This window comes from Lynx rufus, unplaced genomic scaffold, assembly GCF_022079265.1.
Source record: "Lynx rufus isolate CCGP_SWC_20201006 ecotype Redwood Valley unplaced genomic scaffold, mLynRuf1.p SCAF_8, whole genome shotgun sequence".
Classification (NCBI taxonomy): Eukaryota; Metazoa; Chordata; class Mammalia; order Carnivora; family Felidae; genus Lynx; species Lynx rufus.
The window spans coordinates 125,489,111-125,510,448 of record NW_025814896.1 but is presented as its reverse complement, the minus strand read 5'-3'; the positions used below and the strand labels follow the sequence as shown (position 1 = coordinate 125,510,448).

Sequence of the window (21,338 nt, the reverse complement as noted above, 5' to 3'; positions counted from 1 at the left end):
CTTTGGATTACTCCCTTCCTCTTTGCCTACCTATTCACTGAACTTCCAGGGCTGGTCCTCTGATTTTCTTACCTATTCACTCCTGTTTCCCATTTCCTTGTCTTTCTGCTCCACTTTATAGGAGTTTTCCTTGATTTTATCTTCTAACTCTTCTGCCAAATTTTTCATTGCTAATATCATATTTGTAATTTCCAAAAACTTTTTCTATAGTATCCCTTCCTTGTTTTATGGATGTAGTATCCCTTAACTCTAATAATTTGAAATGACTCTTCTGAATTGTTCTTCTCCCTGCCGAATCTCTGCTTCCTCCCCATTCTTTTCTCCTTGTGTTTATTTTTGTGTGTGTCTGTTAAATGAGATGCTTTCCTCAAACGTCTGACAATCCTTGTCTATCTGCTTCTATTTCAGAGTATGACACTGAAAGCTGCTTGTAATCTATTGGTTTATGGGTGAGCCTCATGACTGGTCTTCACAGTAAGGTGACGAGGCAGGGATATTTCCTTGGGAACTCCCCATAGGAGAACTTTTAGAGGTCTTTTCTCTTGAACTGGTCAGATTCTCCAGACAGGACTCTTTATATGCCTTTTTAATTTTCTCCTTCCTGCATAATCTCTGGTACTTCCAAATTGTTTTTCCATTTGTTTCTTTCTCCTACCAGGTACCATTAAGTCCTGTGTCTCTTCAGGATTCTGGGATGAAAACTGGTTACTTCTTTGCTTTCTCCATTGATGACTTAGGATTCAGCTTTCTTAGGTCTGCTAAGGTAATCACCACTAATCCACCCACTCTTTAACCCCCAAAACTATGTTACCATTTCCTTTCTCTTTCTGGTCCCTATGGGCTTATGACTTTTTAAAAAATACCTTTACTGTTATTTTAGTAAGTTTCAAGAGAGAACAGAGCCAAAGGTGGCTGTTCAAATGGCCACCTTAAACCAAAAACTTTATGCTTTTTAATGGAATAAAATAATTTATAACACAGCCAAAGATAATGATAATCCTTTTTTGAAAAATGTATATGCTTCTGCAAATATTTAAATTGTTTCATACTTTTTAAGGCATTATTTATATTATTTATTTTACACTATGAGACGGTTATTTTTAAAGCAATGTAACTCCAAATAAAAGTATACTTCTCAATGTCAAAACTACCCAAAGTGTTATAATGATCATAGTTACATAACTTCTTGAGCATTTATACTAGACATCTGGATATTCATTTTTCCTTGTGGAATTTTAACTTGGAAAAAGACGGTAGTATTTTAAATATGTTTCAGAGACAAAAAGCTTCCATACTGAACTGGTGAGTATGAAATGCTAATGGATTAGCTAATTGGAAAAAAAAATAGAGTCACAATGGAATCACATAATTTTCCAAAACAGAGGTCCAGACAGACATGGCCAATAGACCCAACACTTTGCTGTACTGCCAGTAGAGAGGCTATACCTGAGAAGGAGAGGTTAACCCATACCCATATTAGCTTTAACATATGAAGGAACACTTACCTGAGGATGATTTTCATCAGCTTTCGTAGCCAAAATGCAGAAATCTCCACAGGTAGTAATAGAAATGAGACTCTTCACATATTTAACATATTTCTCATTGTTTTTTGTATCCCAAAAGATAACACAATACTCTGGACGATCAGGTCTGGTATAAGCATATACTACAGTATTGGAGCAATAACCCCACTAGGAAGCAAGGAAGGAGCAAAGGGCCAGAACAGGAGGGAAGAAGAGAGGGAGAGAGAGAAAGAGGAAAAGAACACTTAACACTGGGAACAAAAAATCTTATTATGTACTGCAGATACGTGGTTTTTTGGTGCTGACAAAATATATTCTTCAGGAGTAAAAGACAGAAAGACTGAACATTCAGCACAATACCTTTTCTCACTAAAATAACAAAAAATCTAAGAGAAACACAGTTATCAAACAAAGAATGTACTGCAAAAATAAGTTTAGTTTAACTTTCCTTATTTCCATTTGTAAGATTCACGCTTCAGTGGTGAAAATCTTGGATTTTTCAGTAGTCCGTAACAGCTGCGTGAGGGACAACAGGAGGAGTGACCCCTGTCAAAAGCTTAACTTCTGGGTCCCCAAGCCAAATTTCAAAAACAGATGCTTTGCTTTTTCTCCCCATCTACATTTTCTACATTCGTTTTTACCAGAGTAACATATGCACATAGTGTAGAGTCAAATAATTCTACATAGCTAATTTAAAACAAAAATAGAATGCAGACCCCACTGACTAATTTCCTCCCAGTGGTAGCCATTTGTAACTCTGAGCTTTGACTCTTGTTATCTACCTCCATATCACGTATGTATTGATTACGGCTTATGGAATGTCTTTCTCTTGGGCTAACTCTCCCAATATATTCATAATGTAATGTTGAATAAAGCAATATTCAAAGTTAATATTATGACTATGTTTACTATTCAAAATTAAGGCATATTTACTTTTTATAGGATGGTTAGTTTTTAAAATAAGCTTTTTACTTTAAAATAATTTTAGATTTATATAGAAGTCACAAGGATACTACAGAGTTCCCTATAGTCCTCTCCATTTCCCCCTGCTGTGAGTACCTTACATTGCTGTGGTACATTCATCACAACTAAGAAGCCAGCACAGATCCAGTACTATTAACGAAACTCCACACCTTATTAGATTTCATGAGTTTTTCTCCAATGTTCTTTTTCTATCTCAGAATCCTACTTGGAATACATTATGTTTAGTCATCTTGTTTCCTTAGGCTCCTCTGGTCTGTGATGATTTCTCAGTCTTTCCCCATTTTTAATGACCTAGACAGTTTTGAGGAGTACTGGTCAGGTATTTTGCAGAATGTCCTTCAATGTGGGTTTGTGTGATGTTTTTCTCCTGCTCAGACTGGGATTTTCAGAACGACCATCAGAGAAGTGATGACCTCTTCTCATGTGCCACATTAGGGGTACGTGAGATCTATGTGACACCAGTGATGATGCTAGCCTTGATCACCTAGACAATGTGGTGTCTGCCAGGTTCCTCCACTGTAAAGTGACTTTGCTTTTCACCCTTTCCATACTCTACTCTTTGGAAGTGAGTCACTAAATGCAACTCACATTCAAGTTAGGGGGGCAGGGGACCAGCTGGGGTAGTGTCTAAGTAATTCAAATACTTCTGTAAGGAAGATTTGTTTCTTCTCCCCCATTTATGTATTTAAATAATCTATTTTAGATCAGGTTTTGCTTGTGGACACTTATTTTTATAATTTGGGTTACAATCCAATGTTACATCATTTATTTTGTTGCTCAAATTGTTCCAGTTTGGGCCATTGGGAGCTCTTTCAGGTTGGCTCCTTTGTCTCTTTGGCATGCCCCCATCCTTTTGTTTGAGACTTCCTTACTTTCTGCCACTATCAGAGGCTCCAGGTTCATCTTGCATTTTTCCCACCCTAGTCCTAGAATCAGACAGCTCTCCAAGGCGCTTTGCCTTCTAAAAAATGAATTAAGTTTTTCACACATAACAAATATTCTTAGTATTTTGCAGCTCAATTAATCTCATACTTCTGAATTTGTTTTGGGTCAAATGTTAAATTTAGGATAAAGTACTGATTAGTATTATGCTGCTTATTTTCATTTTCCTCTTCCGATCTATCCTCTCCCCTTCTTTACCCTACACTATGCCCTGGAAACTAACTTCTATGAACTCCATCACGTGGGCTACCTTGCCTTCTAGTTTCCAGCTGGGTCTGGCCAATAGAAGGCACCAGCAGGTGGAGAGATGGCTGAAGTACTCCCTCCCCAAAGCTGTCTCTGTCCAGCCAGTCAGCAGAAGCTGCGCTCCCACAGGACAGTCTCTCTTGTATACCCACAGCCCCAGTGGGTTCCAGGAACAATAATACTTCCTTATTTTGCCCACCATTGCTAATACCTGGATGCTTGCCTTGTCAACCCTTACTGAACCCCTTAACCTTGCCCACACCTCTGTAATAAACCCTTCATCAATCTGTTTTCAATTATTCTTTTGTGTGTGCCATGCATTTCCTGCTGAGACCCTGACTGTTGGGAGTATTTTATTAATTATATATAGTATTCTAGAAAAGCTTTCTGGTTCTAAAGTCTCCACACTAAAAACACCTCCTTTCATCTGGTTTCTAAAATAAAGTGGCTGTGAATACATGCAAGAAACATATTATACTTCAAGCTACAACAAAACTATTTAGTAAAAACAGCCTTTATTTTTTTTTTTTACAACTGCTCATAATACTCACCTTATAATCAGGTCGAATGTTTGCAAAATATATAAAAGAATCAACAGCTAGTGCAATTTTCAGTCCTCCTCCTTCCCAAGATAGTGCAGACATCTGCTTTCCAGGAACCTTCAAAGTACCCAAATGCTGAAAAAAATGATTATATTTAACCTAAAGTATTGCAATTAACTAAAATATAAATTACCACCCACCACTTCATAGACATCAAGAGTGGCATAAAAATTATTTTGTGAAAGGTTACCACTCACTTCATAATCATTTTCCTTGAATTTTTATAATGAAAAACATACATACGATAGGAGAAATTTATAAACAATAACCAAAGAATTCAGTATCAAATTTCATCAAATCTAAGATTTGAAATCCAGAGATTTAAATATGCATCTTTACTTTTATGTACAACTCAGGAAAGAAAAAAATACATTGTTAATTAAAATAGAAACTCTGACTATACGATGCACCCCAATTTTGAAGTTGTTAAAAAAAAAAAAAAAAACAACTGCACCTCCTGGGGGTGCCTGGCTGGCTCAGTCAGTGGAACACACGACTCTTGATCTCAGGGTCGTGCTTCGAGCCCCACGTTGGGTGTAGAGATACTTAAAAATAAAATATGTTTTAAAAAACTGTGCTTCTTGGAATCAATGAATTGTGGCAGTAAACACAATGCTTAAGGCTGGCCTCTCTTTCACCCCCCACAGCCAGTGGGTCAGTAGTCCCATCGCTTCCGCTCACATCCATCCTCCACTGCCACGGCCTCTTTTCCTGACTCAATGATGGTAACGGTCGAACTGCAATTTTTACCTTTCACCTCTTTCCTCATTCCCAGCCTCCATCCCCCAAATTCAATTCTTCATTTTACTGTCATAATTACCTTTCAGGGACACAAATCCAATCATGTCCTACCCTGCTTTAAAAAATGTTTAATAATTTTTAAAAATCAATAGCTCCCCACCATCACATTCTTTAGCAGAGTATGCAATGCCTCTTCCCATCTGGCCCAAAACCATACTCTTGGGTTCAGTACCCCACTATCTGGCCATAATGCTTGTGTTCTCACTCATGAGAGGACCACTATGCCTCCAGACCTTTGGCCCAGATAATATCTCTTCTGCCTGAAATCTCCCTTTCCTCTCCCATCCTTACTCTCCCTTGCCCTACTGCAGCACCGCTCTCCATCCTCCAAGACACAACTTTAGTACTGCTTCCTGCTTTCTCCCTCCTTCTGTGGGTCCAGAGAATTCAGATAGTGAGCAACCTGAGAGCCCTAACTTCATCATGCTTATACCTATGTCCCTATCCCTTAATGGACTGGTTGGTAAACAGGTACTCAATAAATATCTCTTAAGTAAATAAATATATCATGCATCCAAATTAATGTCTTCAAATATGACAACATGCTTGATACTTTTAATTACAACTATACCAAACCAACTTACGGTTTTCAATTTAACATAGCACATTTTATGGCTAAGTTAACAGTGAATAAATGAATACAAAGACATTTTCAGGTGGTCATAAAAAAAGAAAATATTTTAAATCTATGCTTTTTTGACAGACCTAAGAATTTTAATAAGTTGTACCAGTATCCTCTGTTCTTTTTTTAAAAAAAAAAATTTCTTAATGTTTATTTATTTTTGAGAGAGAGACAGAGCATGAGCAGGGCAGGGGCAGAGAAAGAAGGAGACACAGAATGTGAAGCAGGCTCCAGGCTCTGAGCTGTCAGCACAGACCCCGATGCAGGGCTAAAACTCACGAACTGTGAGATTGTGACCCAAGCTGAAGCCGGACGCTTAACCAACTGAGTCACCCAGGGTGCCCCAACGATATCCTTTGTTCTTAAGCAGATATGCTCGAAAGTCAAATTTAATGTATTAAACTCCATTTTGTCAGGAAAACGGATAAGGGTAAAGATGTTTTAACCTAGAAAGCTCCACTCTATCTGTCCTGCTGCCTGTAGGAAACCAAAGGGAGCAAGCAGGCTCTCATGACAGCACTCTTTGTACTGACAGCCTGCACTGGAAGAATAAGGCTATCTCCCCACTCTGCAAACCAGCCAGGTGATGGCAGCAGCAAGGAGAGATAAGCTGACTTGTAGTAAGCACAGTGCTAGGCATTTTCTCGTTGTTACCTCCTTTAATTTTTGCAACAGTGCCATGAAGTATTACCTTTATTTCAGAACATAAGTAAATTGAGTCTCAGAGGTTAAATAAGTTTGCTAAGTAAAACTACACTGTGGAAATGGAATTCAAAGCCAAAGCCAGGCCAACCTGACTACAAATCGCATGCTCTATTAGCCCTTTCCACGGCTGAGACCACAGTATAAAAACCAGAAGACTGTGGCCTTCAGGATCAAAAGGAAATTGCTTCTTGAAGTTTCCTTAAGTTTAAATCTTTAGATAACCTCCTTCCAAGTTATCTTCATAACATAAATCCACAATAAGTCCCCCATATATTCACTCATTCAAAAAAATACTAAGTGACTAATATACCTCGAGGAACTACGCTAGATACTTTTAATTACAACCATACCAAACCAACTTACACTTTTCACATTAACACATAGCACACTGTTTTGCAAGATAAAACAAACAGGCCTTAGGATCCATGTTTTTCTACTTAGAGAAGCCTGAGCTAACAAAAATAAGCAGATGAAACAATATAACAATAAGCCAATGCGACAAAAACAACCAATAAAGAACATCAATTAAAAAGGAGGCTGCAACCATTGAAATAACTGGAATTCAGATTTTTAATAGTTAGGAACCTTGAGAACTATACTTCTGTTTTCCTTAGCTTTTAACATCTACCAGAAATATTATCAGGCAGCAACGTACGGAGAGTACCTACTCTCTACATCACACTCTACTGCATATTTTGAGATACTGATACAAAAGCATGAGCTGACACCATTTTTTTCTTTCACAGAAATTATTAAAATATATTTTTAAATATTACATAAAAATATTAAAACAACTGGGGAAGGCTTTTGTACAACAAAAACACATATTATTGAAATCTATGGTGAATTTATAAAATCCAACAGGGACTAAATGGAACCTAGAGTTAGAAAATAAAACAAGTATAAAGTTATTAAGCATAGTTAATATTAAGTTTTCATTTCCTAAATTCTTTAAAATTCACAATATATTGGGGAGCCTGGGTGGCTCAGTCAGTTAGGCGTCTGACTTTGGCTCAGGTCACGATCTCGCGGTTGGTGAGTTCAAGCCCCGCGTTGGGCTCTTCTGTGTGTCCCTCTCTCTCTGCCCCTCTCCTGCTCATGCTCTGTCTCTGTCTCAAAAATAAATAAAACATTAAAAAAAATTTACAATATATTAATTCTCCTTTTGATATTTTCCATTATGACTTCAACAAAATTCTCCTTAAAAATTAAAATTTATTAGTAACACTATTGAGAAGGATAACCCATGCATTTATGAAAACAATGCTTGTATTTTAATGTAGCGTCACCTAAGATTAGTTATTAAAATAGATTTTCTTAAATTTTTTTTTAATGTTTATTTATTTTTGAGAGAGACAGAGACAGAATGCAAGTGGGTTAGGGGCAGAGAGAGAGGGAGACACAGAATCCAAAGCAGGCTCTAGGCTCTGAGCTGTCAGCACAGCGCCTGACGTGGGGCTCAAACCCCTCACCAGCCATGAGATCATGACCCAAGCGGAAGTTGGACGCTCAACCAACTGAGCCACCCAGGTGCCCCAAGATAGATTTTCTTAAAATAGTTGATTACTGCACAAATTAAAATTGTTAGAAGTTCGTGGTAAGGAGAGACAGTTATGGGTGTTTGATATCTATGTATGTTTTAATACGTCACATTAAAAATCCAAAATATTAATCTGAAACAATTAAGTCACATTAAAAACAACTCAAGAAAACAGCTGGGAAAAGAGATACGCATTCAGATCACAGAAAAAATACCCTAAATAGGTACTGCATAGTGATTTCTTATGTGAAACAGCTGATTTTCTAAATGTTCAGAGTATAAACTAAATTCCATGATAAAATACAACTATTAAGACTTACAAGTGAGAATATTATTTAAAGCAAGATGCCTGATATTTTTCATCATTTTTACTCAAAATGTCCCTTTTCAACAATGTGACAAGTTTATACCTTTTCCCCCATTCTTTTTCCCCCTACCACACTCACTACATATTTAAATGGAAAGAAAAAAAGACATTTACCTCACCAAATGGAGTGTAAAACTGCACAGTGTTTACATCTTTATCCTGAGTGACAACCTTCTGGGAGCCTGCCACAGCCAACACGCTGCCAGTGTGGTTCCACTGGATACTTACTACAAACATGCCAGTATCAATTAAAACGGGATCTACTCAAAAAGAAAAATGAAGTAACTGTGGTAAAATACTTAGCCTTAAGAACTTTATAAAGAACAATTTTAAAATATTCTTTTTAATTCTCCACATTAAAAAAGAAAGAGAGAAAGAAAAATGACATACTCTGGTCGTTCTCATGTCTCATGATTTGGCACCTCCCGTTGTCAAAACAAATAGCAAGGCAGGGGCAGTCTGGCTCCACATAGCCTTCTTGGCCATGGTACCAGTGAATTCCAGCAATACTGATTGCTCCGGTGACGTTCACCAAACAGTTCAGTTTCATTTTCATCTAAACAAAATCAGTTAAGTTAATACTTCATATTTTAAAACAGATCCGTATAGACTATTATAGAAAGAACACTGAAAATGAGATTTAAAAATCTGGTTTCAGATGCAAGTTCCATCACTTACTGGTTTACCAGCCCTGGACAAACCACTTCAAGCAGAGTTTCAGTTTTCTTTATTTGCAAAATAGGGATTAAAAAAAAAACAAAAACTCACAGAGAATTTATGAGACTCAAATGACAAGAGGTAAATGAAAGAACCTCAAGAACAGCGGTGTCAAGGAGAAGTCGGCTATTATCACTTACACTGGTTAAGTGCATTTGTATAATGCCCTCAACCTCACTACAAACACAACTGCCCCATAAGTAAGATCACAGATCTGACATAGCTCAGTCTCACAAAGCTAGAGTTTTCCTTGAGATCATGCTATCTGAGCCTATTCTATTTTGCCTTCTTTCCAGGACCTGACTCTTATCCCTTACTGTTTAAGTCTTCCATTCCTTTTACAATCTTGAGTAACTTGCTATAAAAATATCATTGGAAAAAAAAAATATAGCATTGGTATCTCATATAAACTTTGGCTTCTGCTATCAGAAGACACAAAGATTTGGGGTGCCTGCGTGGCTCTGTCAGTTCAGCATTCGATTCTTGATTTTGGCTTAGGCCATGATCTCACGGTTCATGGGTTGGAGCCCTGCATCTGGCTCTGCATTGACAGCACAGAGCCTGCTTGGGATTCCCTGTCTCCCTCTCTCTCTGCCCCTCCCCTGCTTGTGTTCTCTCTCAAAATAAATAAATAAACTTTAAAAAGAAGAAGAAGAAGAAGACGACGACACAAAGATTAAATTGCATATCATCTGACTCATTATCCCTCAGCTTCAATACACTGAAATCTTGTCCTTCCCAGTTACCAGGAATTCAGAACTAAAAGCATTAATTTACCTTGAAGAGACCCAGTATTTTTTTAATTAAAAAAAATCTAAATAATTGGGAAAAAACATGAATTGAAAACTTTCTTGATTACACAAACCATCATAATAAATAAATGTACACATACATATATAATATATAACATAACCATATAAAGTTGGGTAACTAAAACTACGAATATATATATACTTACTATAAAATTCCCTTGATTATCATAAATGTGTATTTCTCCACTTGTCATTCCAAAAAGTAGGATTTTACTATCTGCAGACCATGCTACATGGCATAACTGTACACCCTTCAAGTCTTTTCCCCAAATGCGATTCCCTAAAGTAAAACATAAAACAAAATTATTTCATTAAAATTTCAAGGTCACGATTCTCCAACAACTGCTCTAAAACTGTGTTTCTCTAAAGAGCTCTCACATTCTTCACAGAACCATGTGTTTGTTCAATTTATTCAGTCAATAAATATCTGCTGAGCACTTACTATGTGCCAAACACCCTACTAAATATTTGCAATAGCAGCTGTTTCCAACTTTCTTCTCTTCAAAACTCTGACCCAAGACCTCACTCCCAATTAGCAGATAAATTCATCTTCAACTTTGTAAAATTAAATAAACGCTTTCAAAGAAGAAATCCCTCATTCCCACTTTCAAACATTCAGAACATTAAGTGAATCCACACCGACCCTTTCTGCTTAGCCCCCCCATTACAAAGGAAGAGTTTTGTCCCCAACCAGACACCCATCTAGGGCTAATCCCTCCACCTATTTTTTGGTCTAAGCCCTTCCCAGCTTTGCAAAGATCTCCCTCTACTGATTATGCACATTTTCTCTCTCTCTTTAAACTCTTCTAAGCCCTTTCTTACAAGTATTTAAACATACTCAGATCCATCCTTGAAAACCAGCACCTCAAATAAAAACAAACAAAACAAAGAACACCTCCCTCTACCCCAAGTTCCCCTCTAGTCACCATCCTATTTCCACCATTCCTCTACCAGCCTCACTTCTTAAAAGAGCTTATGCAGGCAGTCATCACTTCCTCCCCTCCCATTCAACCCTCAGTCCAACCTGATCTGGCTTCTGCCCCACACCTGCACTGAAATGGCCTTCATGAGGTTGTTAATGACCTGTTGCTTTTCTTTTCTTTTTTCTTTTCTTTTTTTTTAACCACCCCTTCCTTCCTTCTTGGTTTCTGTGAATCTGTTTACTCCTTTATCTCCCATGCTTGTAATTCAGTATCCTTTACAGAATTCTCTTCTGCCAACCCATTAAATGTTGCAGGTTCTTATTCCAAGATGGCCCAGTTTTCCAGCTATTCCAATGGTTTAAATTACCACCTACATGCTGGTGATTCCCAAAATTATGACTCCAGTCCAGATGTGTCTGAGCCACAAATGTATATATCTAACTACTTGGCTGTCCTACAGCATAACAAAGTCAACATGTCCATAACTGAAATCTTCCTTCAAAACCAGTCTTTCTCCCACATCCCTTATTTCAATGCATCACCATCCACCCAGCTGTCAAAGTTAAAAACCTGGCTATTCCTCTGGACACTTCCATCCCCTCAGCCCCAAACTCATCAATAATGAGACCCCATCTATTTTACCTCCTAAATATCTCTAGCATATGTCCACTTACTTCCATCCTCTTTGTCATTTCCCTGGTTCAGCTACCATCCACCATCACCTCTCACCTGAATTACCATATCAATTTCCTAAGTGGTACACCTGCCCCATCTTTCTTTCCTTCCTCTGCAATCACAGAGATGCTTCCAAAGAACAAACCTGATCACCCTGCTCCCATTCTTTTTTTTTGTTTTTTTTTTAATTTTTTTTTTCAACGTTTATTTATTTTTGGGACAGAGAGAGACAGAGCATGAACGGGGGTGGGTCAGAGAGAGGGAGACACAGAATCGGAAACAGGCTCCAGGCTCTGAGCCATCAGCCCAGAGCCTGACGCGGGACTCGAACTCACGGACCGAGAGATCGTGACCTGGCTGAAGTCGGACGCTTAACCGACTGCGCCACCCAGGTGCCCCGACCCTGCTCCCATTCTTAAAACCTTTCATTATGCCCTTAAAGTTAAGTTCAAACTTCTTAGATAACTTACAATCTACATGATCTGTCTTTACTAATGTCTCTAATTTCATCACATACAACTCTTTTCCTTTTAGTATTATAGTACACTGACTCTCAAATTTTTTTCAATACCCTAAACATGGCTAAGTTCAATCCCTGTGGACCTCCTCAAGTGCTATTCCTTAGGCCTAGGACATTCTACAAACCCACATTCCTGGTGGCTAATGCCTCAGCAGACATCACTTCCTCCAGGATGCCTTCCCTGATCCCTCCAAGTCTGGCTTAGATACTTCTACTACATGTTTGCTGTATTTTCCCATCTCAGCACTTATCACAAGGCACTGTAACTGCTTGGTTACTAATCCACCTCTCCTGCTCTAGATCTGAAATAGTTTTTATCATACCTAGTGCCTAGAACTACAGCTGTCACTTTATGAATTCTCAGAAACATTTGGGGAATAAATGAAGTTACAACAGAAAAAAAAAAACAAATGGAAAAATGAAAATCATTTTGAAATAAATTATTTCTCTATAGAGAAAATTTCACATTAAAACAAAGGTACAGACCCTCGGAAGCCCCAGTGTTAGCTATGAATTAAAATTTGAAAGACCTAAGTTTTAAAGCTACAAAACACATGTAGCAATAACAGATTCAGTTCTATTAAAAAATGACCAGATGATCATTTCGCGACATATAAAAATATCAAATGATTATGCTGTACACCTAAAACTAATGTTATATGTCAATTATACTTAACAGTTCAACTTTTTCAAAATAACCATAGATTGTTATATCTCTATATACTTGAAAGTAAATCTATGTATTTATAATACAGTCTAATACATACAAAATAAGTTACATAATTAGGCAGACATATTTAAAATAATCCTGAAAAATTAATTTACTTTTTTTCTGTGTCACTGTAGGAAATTTTTTAAAAATAGAATTTTTACTTGGAACACCTGGGTGGCTCAGTCAGCTAAACATCCAACTTTTTTTTTTAATTGTTTTTTAATGTTTATTTATTTTTGAGAGAGATAGACACAGTGCGAGCAAGGGAGGGGCAGAAAAAGAGGGAGACACAGAATCTGAAGCAGGCTCCAGTCTCTGAGCTGTCAGCAAACAGCCCGACGCAGGGCTCAAACCCACAAACCATGAGATCATGACCTGAACCAAAGCCGGACCATTATTAACGGACTGAGTCACACAGGTACCCCAGCATCCAACTCTTAATTTCGACTCAGGTCATGATCTCACAGTGCATGAGATCAAGCGGCACCCCCCACCCCTGCATCAGGCCCTGTGCAGACAGCACGAGCCTACTTAGGATTCTCTCCCTCCATCTCTTTCTGCCCCACTCCCCGCGTGCATGCATTCTCTCTCTCAAAATAAACAAATAAAACATTAAAAAAATAATAAAAATAAAATAAAAAACGGGTTTTTTTACTTGAGTATACTTAAAAGTAAATGTTTCTTGAATGTTATTAAATTGTATACCAACCATTTTCTCTGTGTTTTTCTGTCAGAAGACTAACATATGATAATTAATTAAACCTCTAAAGATAAAAATGCCAGCCAAATCCTGATCTCAGTTCTGTGTGCAACAAAGTATTACCATCCACCGAACCAACTATCACAGCCCCGTCTTCATACACAATGCAGATCTTCTGTCCGTCAGCATTCCAGCTCATACTTCGAACCACTGATTTATTTCTGTTGTTGATCATCTCCTCGTACCAAGAGCCTATTTGCACACACACACACACAAAAATTACAAGTCAAAACTTTCACATTAGAGTTGAAAACATTCCACAAAATACACTGTGGGATAAATGAGTGCAAAATTTTCTACAACATGAGACGTTAAACAATAAAACCTTCAAATCCAACATAAACAAACAAAAAAAAATTAGCTGAGGCCTTGACCAACAATTGCTTCAAAGATTATCACAGAAAACACAATAAATGCCCATCTTTTCTCTCTTTCTTCCTTTCTGTCCATTAAAAAATAAAACTCGGGGCGCCTGGGTGGCTCAGTCAGCTGACCGTCCGACTTCAGCTCGGGTCATGATCTCACGGTTCGCGGGTTCGAGACCCGCATCGGGCTCTGTGCTGACAGCTCAGAGCCTGGAGCCTGCTTCAGATTCTGTGTCTCCCTCTCTCTCTTCCCCTCCCCTGCTCATGCTCTGTCTCTCTCTCTCAAAAATAAATAAACATTAAAAAAATTTGTTTTAAATAAATAAGACTTTATTTGCTTTTGAAGGGCCAAAACAACTGACTTTTCTCAAAGCCTAACTTTTCCCACTTGAAAAACTTCAGATGATAACCAAAGAAAAAAACAAAATAACCACAATTTTATATGTATGCATAAACTCTCCAGTGATTAATTACAAGTATATTGAATATCAGCATATTAGGTAAAAACTCTAAGCCTGCTTGACAAAAATTTTCAACAGTTCAAATCACTTTAGTGATTTCACATCACTAATGCTGAAAGACAAAACATTCATGTACACAGGGCTGGGGTGACAGGTCTCAAGGTACAACCAAATGTGAGGCAAAACACAAGGCCATTTTGGTATCAGGAACTCTGGCCTGCAGCCAAGCAAATAACCACGTAATTTGGAAGAACAGTCGAGCAGGCATTATCAGAGTCTGAACTCAGGACCTGAGGAGACCCACAGAGTAAAAATACAGCTTATCCTCATCTCCTATACTCTCACCTTCCATCCCTACACACACATATACACACATAAACCTTGAGAAAAATAAATAAAACTCAGGTACCAAATTTTTCAATTAAGAATTTTTAAATGGTATACCCTGAATGTTTTCAAAACACCACACATGAACTAAGGTACTCTTCTCATTTAAATATGAGACCCCAAGAGATCATGTATTGTGAGTTATTTTTCTGATAAAAGTGATGTGCCTAAATTAATCCTTCTCTCGCTCGGTCTTGTAGGCAAAAGGCACAAATCATGAGCCAGTAGAGCAGAGATAAAATCTGTATCCATGAAAGAAAGGATGCTAGGGGCGCCTGGGTGGCGCAGTCGGTTAAGCGTCCGACTTCAGCCAGGTCACGATCTCGCGGTCCGTGAGTTCGAGCCCCGCGTCGGGCTCTGGGCTGATGGCTCAGAGCCTGGAGCCTGTTTCCGATTCTGTGTCTCCCTCTCTCTCTGCCCCTCCCCCGTTCATGCTCTGTCTCTCTCTGTCCCAAAAATAAATAAACGTTGAAAAAAAAAAAAAAAAAGAAAGGATGCTAAATGGCTCAATAAGGGGAATGAATTATTGCCTCTGACTTCTTAATGTTTTTATGTACTGGACCAACTCTAGCCACTGATCACACAGAAAATAATTCTTATCGGAAACCTGGCAAAAAAAGATCTCAAGTAGAAACTATCCAGCTAAGGGCGTAAATTCATTGTGGAGATAACCAACAGTCATCTAATTCACTTTCTTCATGCAAGGTCACAGCTAAAAAAAAAAAAAAAAAAAACAAACAAACAAACAAAAAAAACAAAGTTAAAAGGAAAAGTAGGCAGCAATAAATCCAGAAATATTACCCCTGTGAGGTCAGGATGAATTCCTGTTGCTGGTTAAAAGGAGTCTATTTCAAACATATTGTTTCCCCATTCAAATACTGTAATCCGGACTCTAATCTGTGAAAGATTACATAAACTCTCCTAGTGTACCTTTATATAACATCCAAACAATGATAAGCCCATTTTGATCACTGGTAGTCAACTTCTGATATTGTTCATTCCATGTTACAACTTGAACCGAACCTAAAAAACCATAAAACAATTCAGAAACTAAAAAAAGGCTACAATTTCAAATTTGTATTTTTATAATAAATACCAACAGCATGTTAAAATCAATATGGCTCCTGTGCAACTAAACAGGATTTAATATCATTCCAAAATATTCACAGGATGCAGTCACTATTATCACTCATTTTCTACAACAATGTGTGATACTAATTTTCATGTTTGTTCCTATTTCAGGCCAGCAAAGGCACCTATTATGGTCAAATGCAAAAGCTGCCATATATCTGATGACAGAAACAAATATAAGTAAGATTTACCCAACTGGCCTGATTCCCAAGGATTATAATTCCCAAAGGACAATATACTACGAACTTGGGGTTTCTTTCCAGGGGTGTAGAGGTTGTCTGTGGTTGATATATGCCCTAATTTCTCTTCTTTCCCCCTCTTGTTTTCCATTCTATTAGTAACACACTCTTGAACATATCTTAAGCCTCTGGGTTATATGAACAACTGATTCTTTTAGTTTTTTTAATCTCTAAATGCTTTAGTGTATATTTCATAAGAAGACATTCTCTTTCATAACCATATTACAAATTAGGAAATTTAACACTGATATAATATTACCTAACCCCGGTCTACATTCAAATTTTATCAACTGTCCAAATATTGTCCTTTATAGATACTTGTTTTTCTCATTCCAAGATCTAGGATCATAGAGTACATTCAGTTGTCGTGTCTCTTTAGTCTACTTTAATCTGGAAACATGGGATAGATTCTAAAAAAGGATTATGTCCTACCCATAGACAGCAGTATCTTTTAATATATAAAAGAGCTACTCAGTTTTAGATTTATCGAAGATGTTGTTTGATCATGTAAAAGTTGTTGAAGGACTCTAAGCTCAATTAACTATGGCTCAACAGAAATGATTACTTTAAATATTATCATTATAAAAAATGATATCATTTCTGCAATAAGTAGACGGTTTCTCAATGTCTAAAAATAAGACCATTCAAATAGGATTTTAAAAATTACATGACTCACCGCTATGACCTTCTAGATTCTGATTCATAGAAAGGTTACTAGGGACTGCAAGACCTCTCAATTTTGCATCATCTAGGAAAAAAAGACATCATGGCAAATACATTAAAGTAATAGATTATATGACTTTGACATTTCTTGCTTATTTTGAAAGGGGTTACTATTCCTGGATGATTTTAGAAAAAATTTTTTAAGAATGCCTCATTCTGGGGGCGCCTGGGTGGCGCAGTCGGTTAAGCGTCCGACTTCAGCCAGGTCACGATCTCGCGGTCCGTGGGTTCGAGCCCCGCGTCAGGCTCTGGGCTGATGGCTCAGAGCCTGGAGCCTGTTTCTGATTCTGTGTCTCCCTCTCTCTCTGCCCCTCCCCCGTTCATGCTCTGTCTCTCTCTGTCCCAAAAATAAATAAACGTTGAAAAAAAAAAAATTAAAAAAAAAAAAAAAAAGAATGCCTCATTCTGATCTATTTTTCTCATGGTGGAAACATGGACAGTAATATATACCCCCTTGCAGAGATATTATTCTGACAAAATAAAGCAAAATGTATTTTAAAAACATTGTTTACCCAGTATATGAAATATACTGGTAATTATTATTACTGCTATTCCTTCCCAGAAGATCACAAACAGAAATATTTACGATATATAGAATGAAAACTCTAAAGCATGAGAGGGCTCAGAAAGTAAAGACTTTGGAAACTGGTTTTTACTACATTTTGCAGAATCTTATATTCATTCATTCATTCATTCATTTGTTCATTCAATGAATGTCTACATTGTGTTACACACTGTGGAAGCTTCCGAATATAAAATGATAAAATAGTTAAGGCCTCTCCCCTAAGAGAGTTTGTAGTCTACTGAAGGGACAGATATTAAACACACACTCACCCACCCACATAAATATATATGCATATATGTAAAATCATAAATTGAGAAAATAAAGCCATAAGAAGAGACAGTAACAGAGGGAGACTGATTTAGATTGGAGGAAGGGAGAGCCAAGGAAGGCTTTCTGGAGAAAGGAGGAGGAGGAGTCCAGACTCAGAAATACCAAGTGCAAAGACCCCACGGGTCAAGTGTAGAGGCTCTGAATCCAAAATGTAATTTGCTTCAGCCCTTTATCTTACAGAAGAGTGAACTAAAGCCCAAAGATAAACACCAACTTGCTGAAGTTCTTTCAGTATGGCAGAGCTGAGGTTCCAACTCCAATCACCTTACCTACATCTCCAACTTAGATTGGGGGACTGTCTAGCTCTCCATTCTACAGCAACACTAGGGATGCTAAAGAAATGTGAAGCTGCTATGATTCCAGAGAACTAAAAAAAGACAAATCAAGCTGTAAACACAAGGAACTTATAAACAAAAATGTTTTTAAACATCTCATTTTCTGTTCTCCGGAACTAGGTGAATGATTATTAACATATCTGATAAGCAGAAAAGATGACACCAGCCAGCAAATGTGACAAAATGTGAGATTTTGTGACCTTATTAAAACTCAAATTGTCATTTTTCTTAAACTCTAAATAATAGAGCAGAATAAATAGACATAGCACAAGGCAACGTAGTGACTTAGTTTGCATTCTTCATTCTTTTTCATTTTCCATCAATAACTTGAGTAAAAGCCATTTGATATTTACATTCGATGTTCTCTGAACTTTACTGCAAAAAATACTCTATAAAAACAGCACTGAATGTTTGGAGTCTTGTTTGTTTGTTTTTCATTTTAAAAGAATTAGAACTGCATAGTGACAAATACCAAGAGCAAATCTCACCGAACAAATGATACTAGGCAATTTTCCATCCAGTTCAAACACTTGGGCTTGCTTTCATTTACCTGTCTGTGACTCTAATTTCAAAACTTTCAGTAATCCGTCTTCACCACCACATGCTATGAATCCTTGGTCCTTGTTCCAAGATACACATTTCAGCTTTACGTTATCGGGAATGGCGACCTGAAAAACAACCACAGCCACTCTCACAGCTTTTCATGTTGGAGTTGGAAAGTGAGTTACAGATGCAGGCTGAAGAAATCCCCCCAAGAAATAAAAAATGGTCAGCCTTGCAGAGAGTGTACTGTTAGGAAAATGGGCATGGCACGATCCCCTGAACTTTCCGCGCCCTACCATTTTCGAAAGGACGGCGGGGGGAGAGGGGAGCACACAAGAAGAGCACTGACTGCCGAGGAACCCAATGGGAGAGTCACCTGAGAAATTTTAAAGGAAGGAAACGGGGAAAAGAGGTATAAATCCATACCATTGATCCATATTCCCTTTCCACACATAACACTTAGGATACCCTTTTGTTATTACTTTTCTCTCGCCCGCCAGCCCATGACGATCCAGTGAATTGAAGTCACCTGGATCAACAGGTGGAGAAGGAGCGGTAGGGAAGCACGCAGTGATCGGTCCTGCTGAGGTCCCCAAAAAGACCCAGGCAGGGGGCAGGAATGGGAGAGAGTCGTGCGAAAGGGCTCTTGGCTCCGCCGAGAATTATCTGGGACTCGGGACTCGAAGGAGGAGGTCCGAGGCTGGACGAGGCAGGAAGGTGCGAGGTGGGAAGGCGAAGGATGCGGGACAGGATACGGGATTCGCCTGCAGGACGCGAGAACAGAGGAGGAGCTAGGGCGTCAGCGGGAAAACTCACTTTCTTGCTCAGGTAAAAGAACATCCTGGGAACCCCGAGAAGACGACCCCAGCCGTCCAGGCCCGCCAAAGGAAACCTTTTTCGAAGTCTCCAGTCGCGAGTACCAGAAGCTCTTGCAAGCGCCTGTCGCCCTGGCAACCACCGCCGCCCAGGCGCATCCGGGGCGCTGAGAGACACTTCCGGCGGCGGCGTCGCACCGCCGGGCGTCGTGCGCCTGCGCGGAGATCGGGGTGTTGGAGTAGCAGCAGACAGCAGACGGCACTTGTGGTTGGGGCTGGTTGCTTTGTTTCTGGGCCTTTTTGCCCTACGCCTGGGGGGCCAGCTCGGTGTCCCTCAGCGCCTTGCCTTCACCTCAGCTGTCTTCTTTTCGAGCGGCTCGAAGAGCAGGCTAAACCTCAGTAGGTCGCGGTGGAACTTGCCTGGGGTGTTAAAATCAACTCAAGCAAAGGCGCCTGAGGTCACGGTGATTGGGTATTTTGTAAGCCCCAGAGACCCAGCATTGTGGAAAGTCATTTACTGTGTTTGGCCGGCTGGCGCCGTGGGCCACAAGGAAGCGCCAACGTACATTTTTGAAGTCTGTAAACCTTCCCTTATTCCTTTGAGGATTGGAGAACCCTCTGGAGCAGTTTTTAGGAGATTGAGTTTATTCTGTTTGTTTTAGAACTTTTTAACAGCTTATTTCAGGTGTTACTGCAGCCCAATGGTACATGTCAAGGAGTATATATATGAGCTTTGGGCCGTTGCAGCATGTAATTGCCATTTGGGCATAGCCTTCCGTTTTTGAATAAAGTTGGTGTTTGATCCCTGGCCTGAGAACTATTCTGTATTCTCTTCTTTTTCTACGTTAATTCTTCAATCTCCCTTGTCCTTTTTGAATGCTTGGAGAGTTACAAAGCACAGCAATTTGGGCACGGGGTAGAAAATCCCACGAAATTACTTAGTCTAACCCATTTTCTAATTTATATCTGATTTTCCCTTTTACCATATTCTGCGGCCACTGCTGTTGAGTTGTATAATCTAGAATGTACTTTATGCAGCAGCAGCAGTAGCAGCAGCAGCTAATTTCCCCACCTAGTCTTTCCCAATTTCAGGCAAATAATGTTCAGATCCTTTGAAGGGAGTCTGTTGCCTCACCCAGCACATTCAAGAATTGACAATGGTCCCAGTGCCTTTCCTATCAAATCTAAATCCCAGCTAAAATTAGATTTTCCTTGGATACCGAAATGTCTACTATCATGCCCCCATTCTAAGCAAGTCCATATGCTTTCTGCCTCCAAGGCCATCTTATATATCCCCTGATGTTCCTGTCCTCTCTGCCAATTGTGCCTAGCCGAATGTACAAATCAGGTCTCCCTGAGAAATTCTTTCCAAACGTAACCCCCATCCCATTCAGACAATATATTTGCTTTCAAATGTGTGTATCTGTTTTTTCGGCATCAAGCTGAATTCTGAAGATATGTTGGCACCTGTGCACAAGCTCCCTATACTGGACTCATGAAACAAACCAGAACTATCTAAGTCAGGGGATTCCAATCAACTGGTCAAGTTTAAGAGATGGTAAGTTGAAACTGGTTGTTGGTGGTCACACTCGAAAAATCATCTCTTTAAATACTTTCCCCTAGTGCTTGCACGTGACTTCTCATTTATTCCTTCTATAGCACCTTTTCTCTATGATATATTAATAGATATTACGGATTCTGTGTTGAAATAAGTTTGGAAAATAATACTGCTCAAAGTCATCTCCTTTCAAAAATGTTGAGAAATAACCATGTATGTTTCATATACTGTATACTTCCTTGATGTATTTATTTTTCATTTCTTCCTTTTAAAGTTTCTGTTTTAGATTTTTGACTGATTTTGGGCTTACATCTGTAGGTGATATTTATTTTTCAGGTGCTTATGTTAATATACCTTCATTATTTTATCCAAATTTAGATAATTTTGTTCTATTCCCTCTCCCAAAATATTCTCAATTAAAGCTTATTTAACCTG

General features: G+C 38.6%; 1 protein-coding gene across 2 annotated transcripts in view; it reads right to left on the bottom strand.

Moving 5' to 3' along the window:
* The window catches only part of WDR35 (WD repeat domain 35), a 66,663-nt gene extending 47,293 nt beyond the window's left edge, over positions 1-19,370 (bottom strand). For both annotated transcript variants that reach the window (XM_047069260.1, XM_047069261.1), the window contains exons 1-10: positions 19,347-19,370; positions 18,538-18,655; positions 16,711-16,782; positions 15,595-15,687; positions 13,515-13,643; positions 10,008-10,141; positions 8,723-8,888; positions 8,447-8,592; positions 4,247-4,372; positions 1,506-1,691 (exon numbers count right to left, since the gene is read on the bottom strand). In XM_047069260.1, the coding sequence (XP_046925216.1) occupies positions 1,506-1,691; positions 4,247-4,372; positions 8,447-8,592; positions 8,723-8,888; positions 10,008-10,141; positions 13,515-13,643; positions 15,595-15,687; positions 16,711-16,782; positions 18,538-18,655; positions 19,347-19,370 (1,194 nt within the window). The remainder of the gene's footprint in view (positions 1-1,505; positions 1,692-4,246; positions 4,373-8,446; positions 8,593-8,722; positions 8,889-10,007; positions 10,142-13,514; positions 13,644-15,594; positions 15,688-16,710; positions 16,783-18,537; positions 18,656-19,346) is intronic.
* Between the last annotated feature and the right edge of the window lie 1,968 nt (positions 19,371-21,338).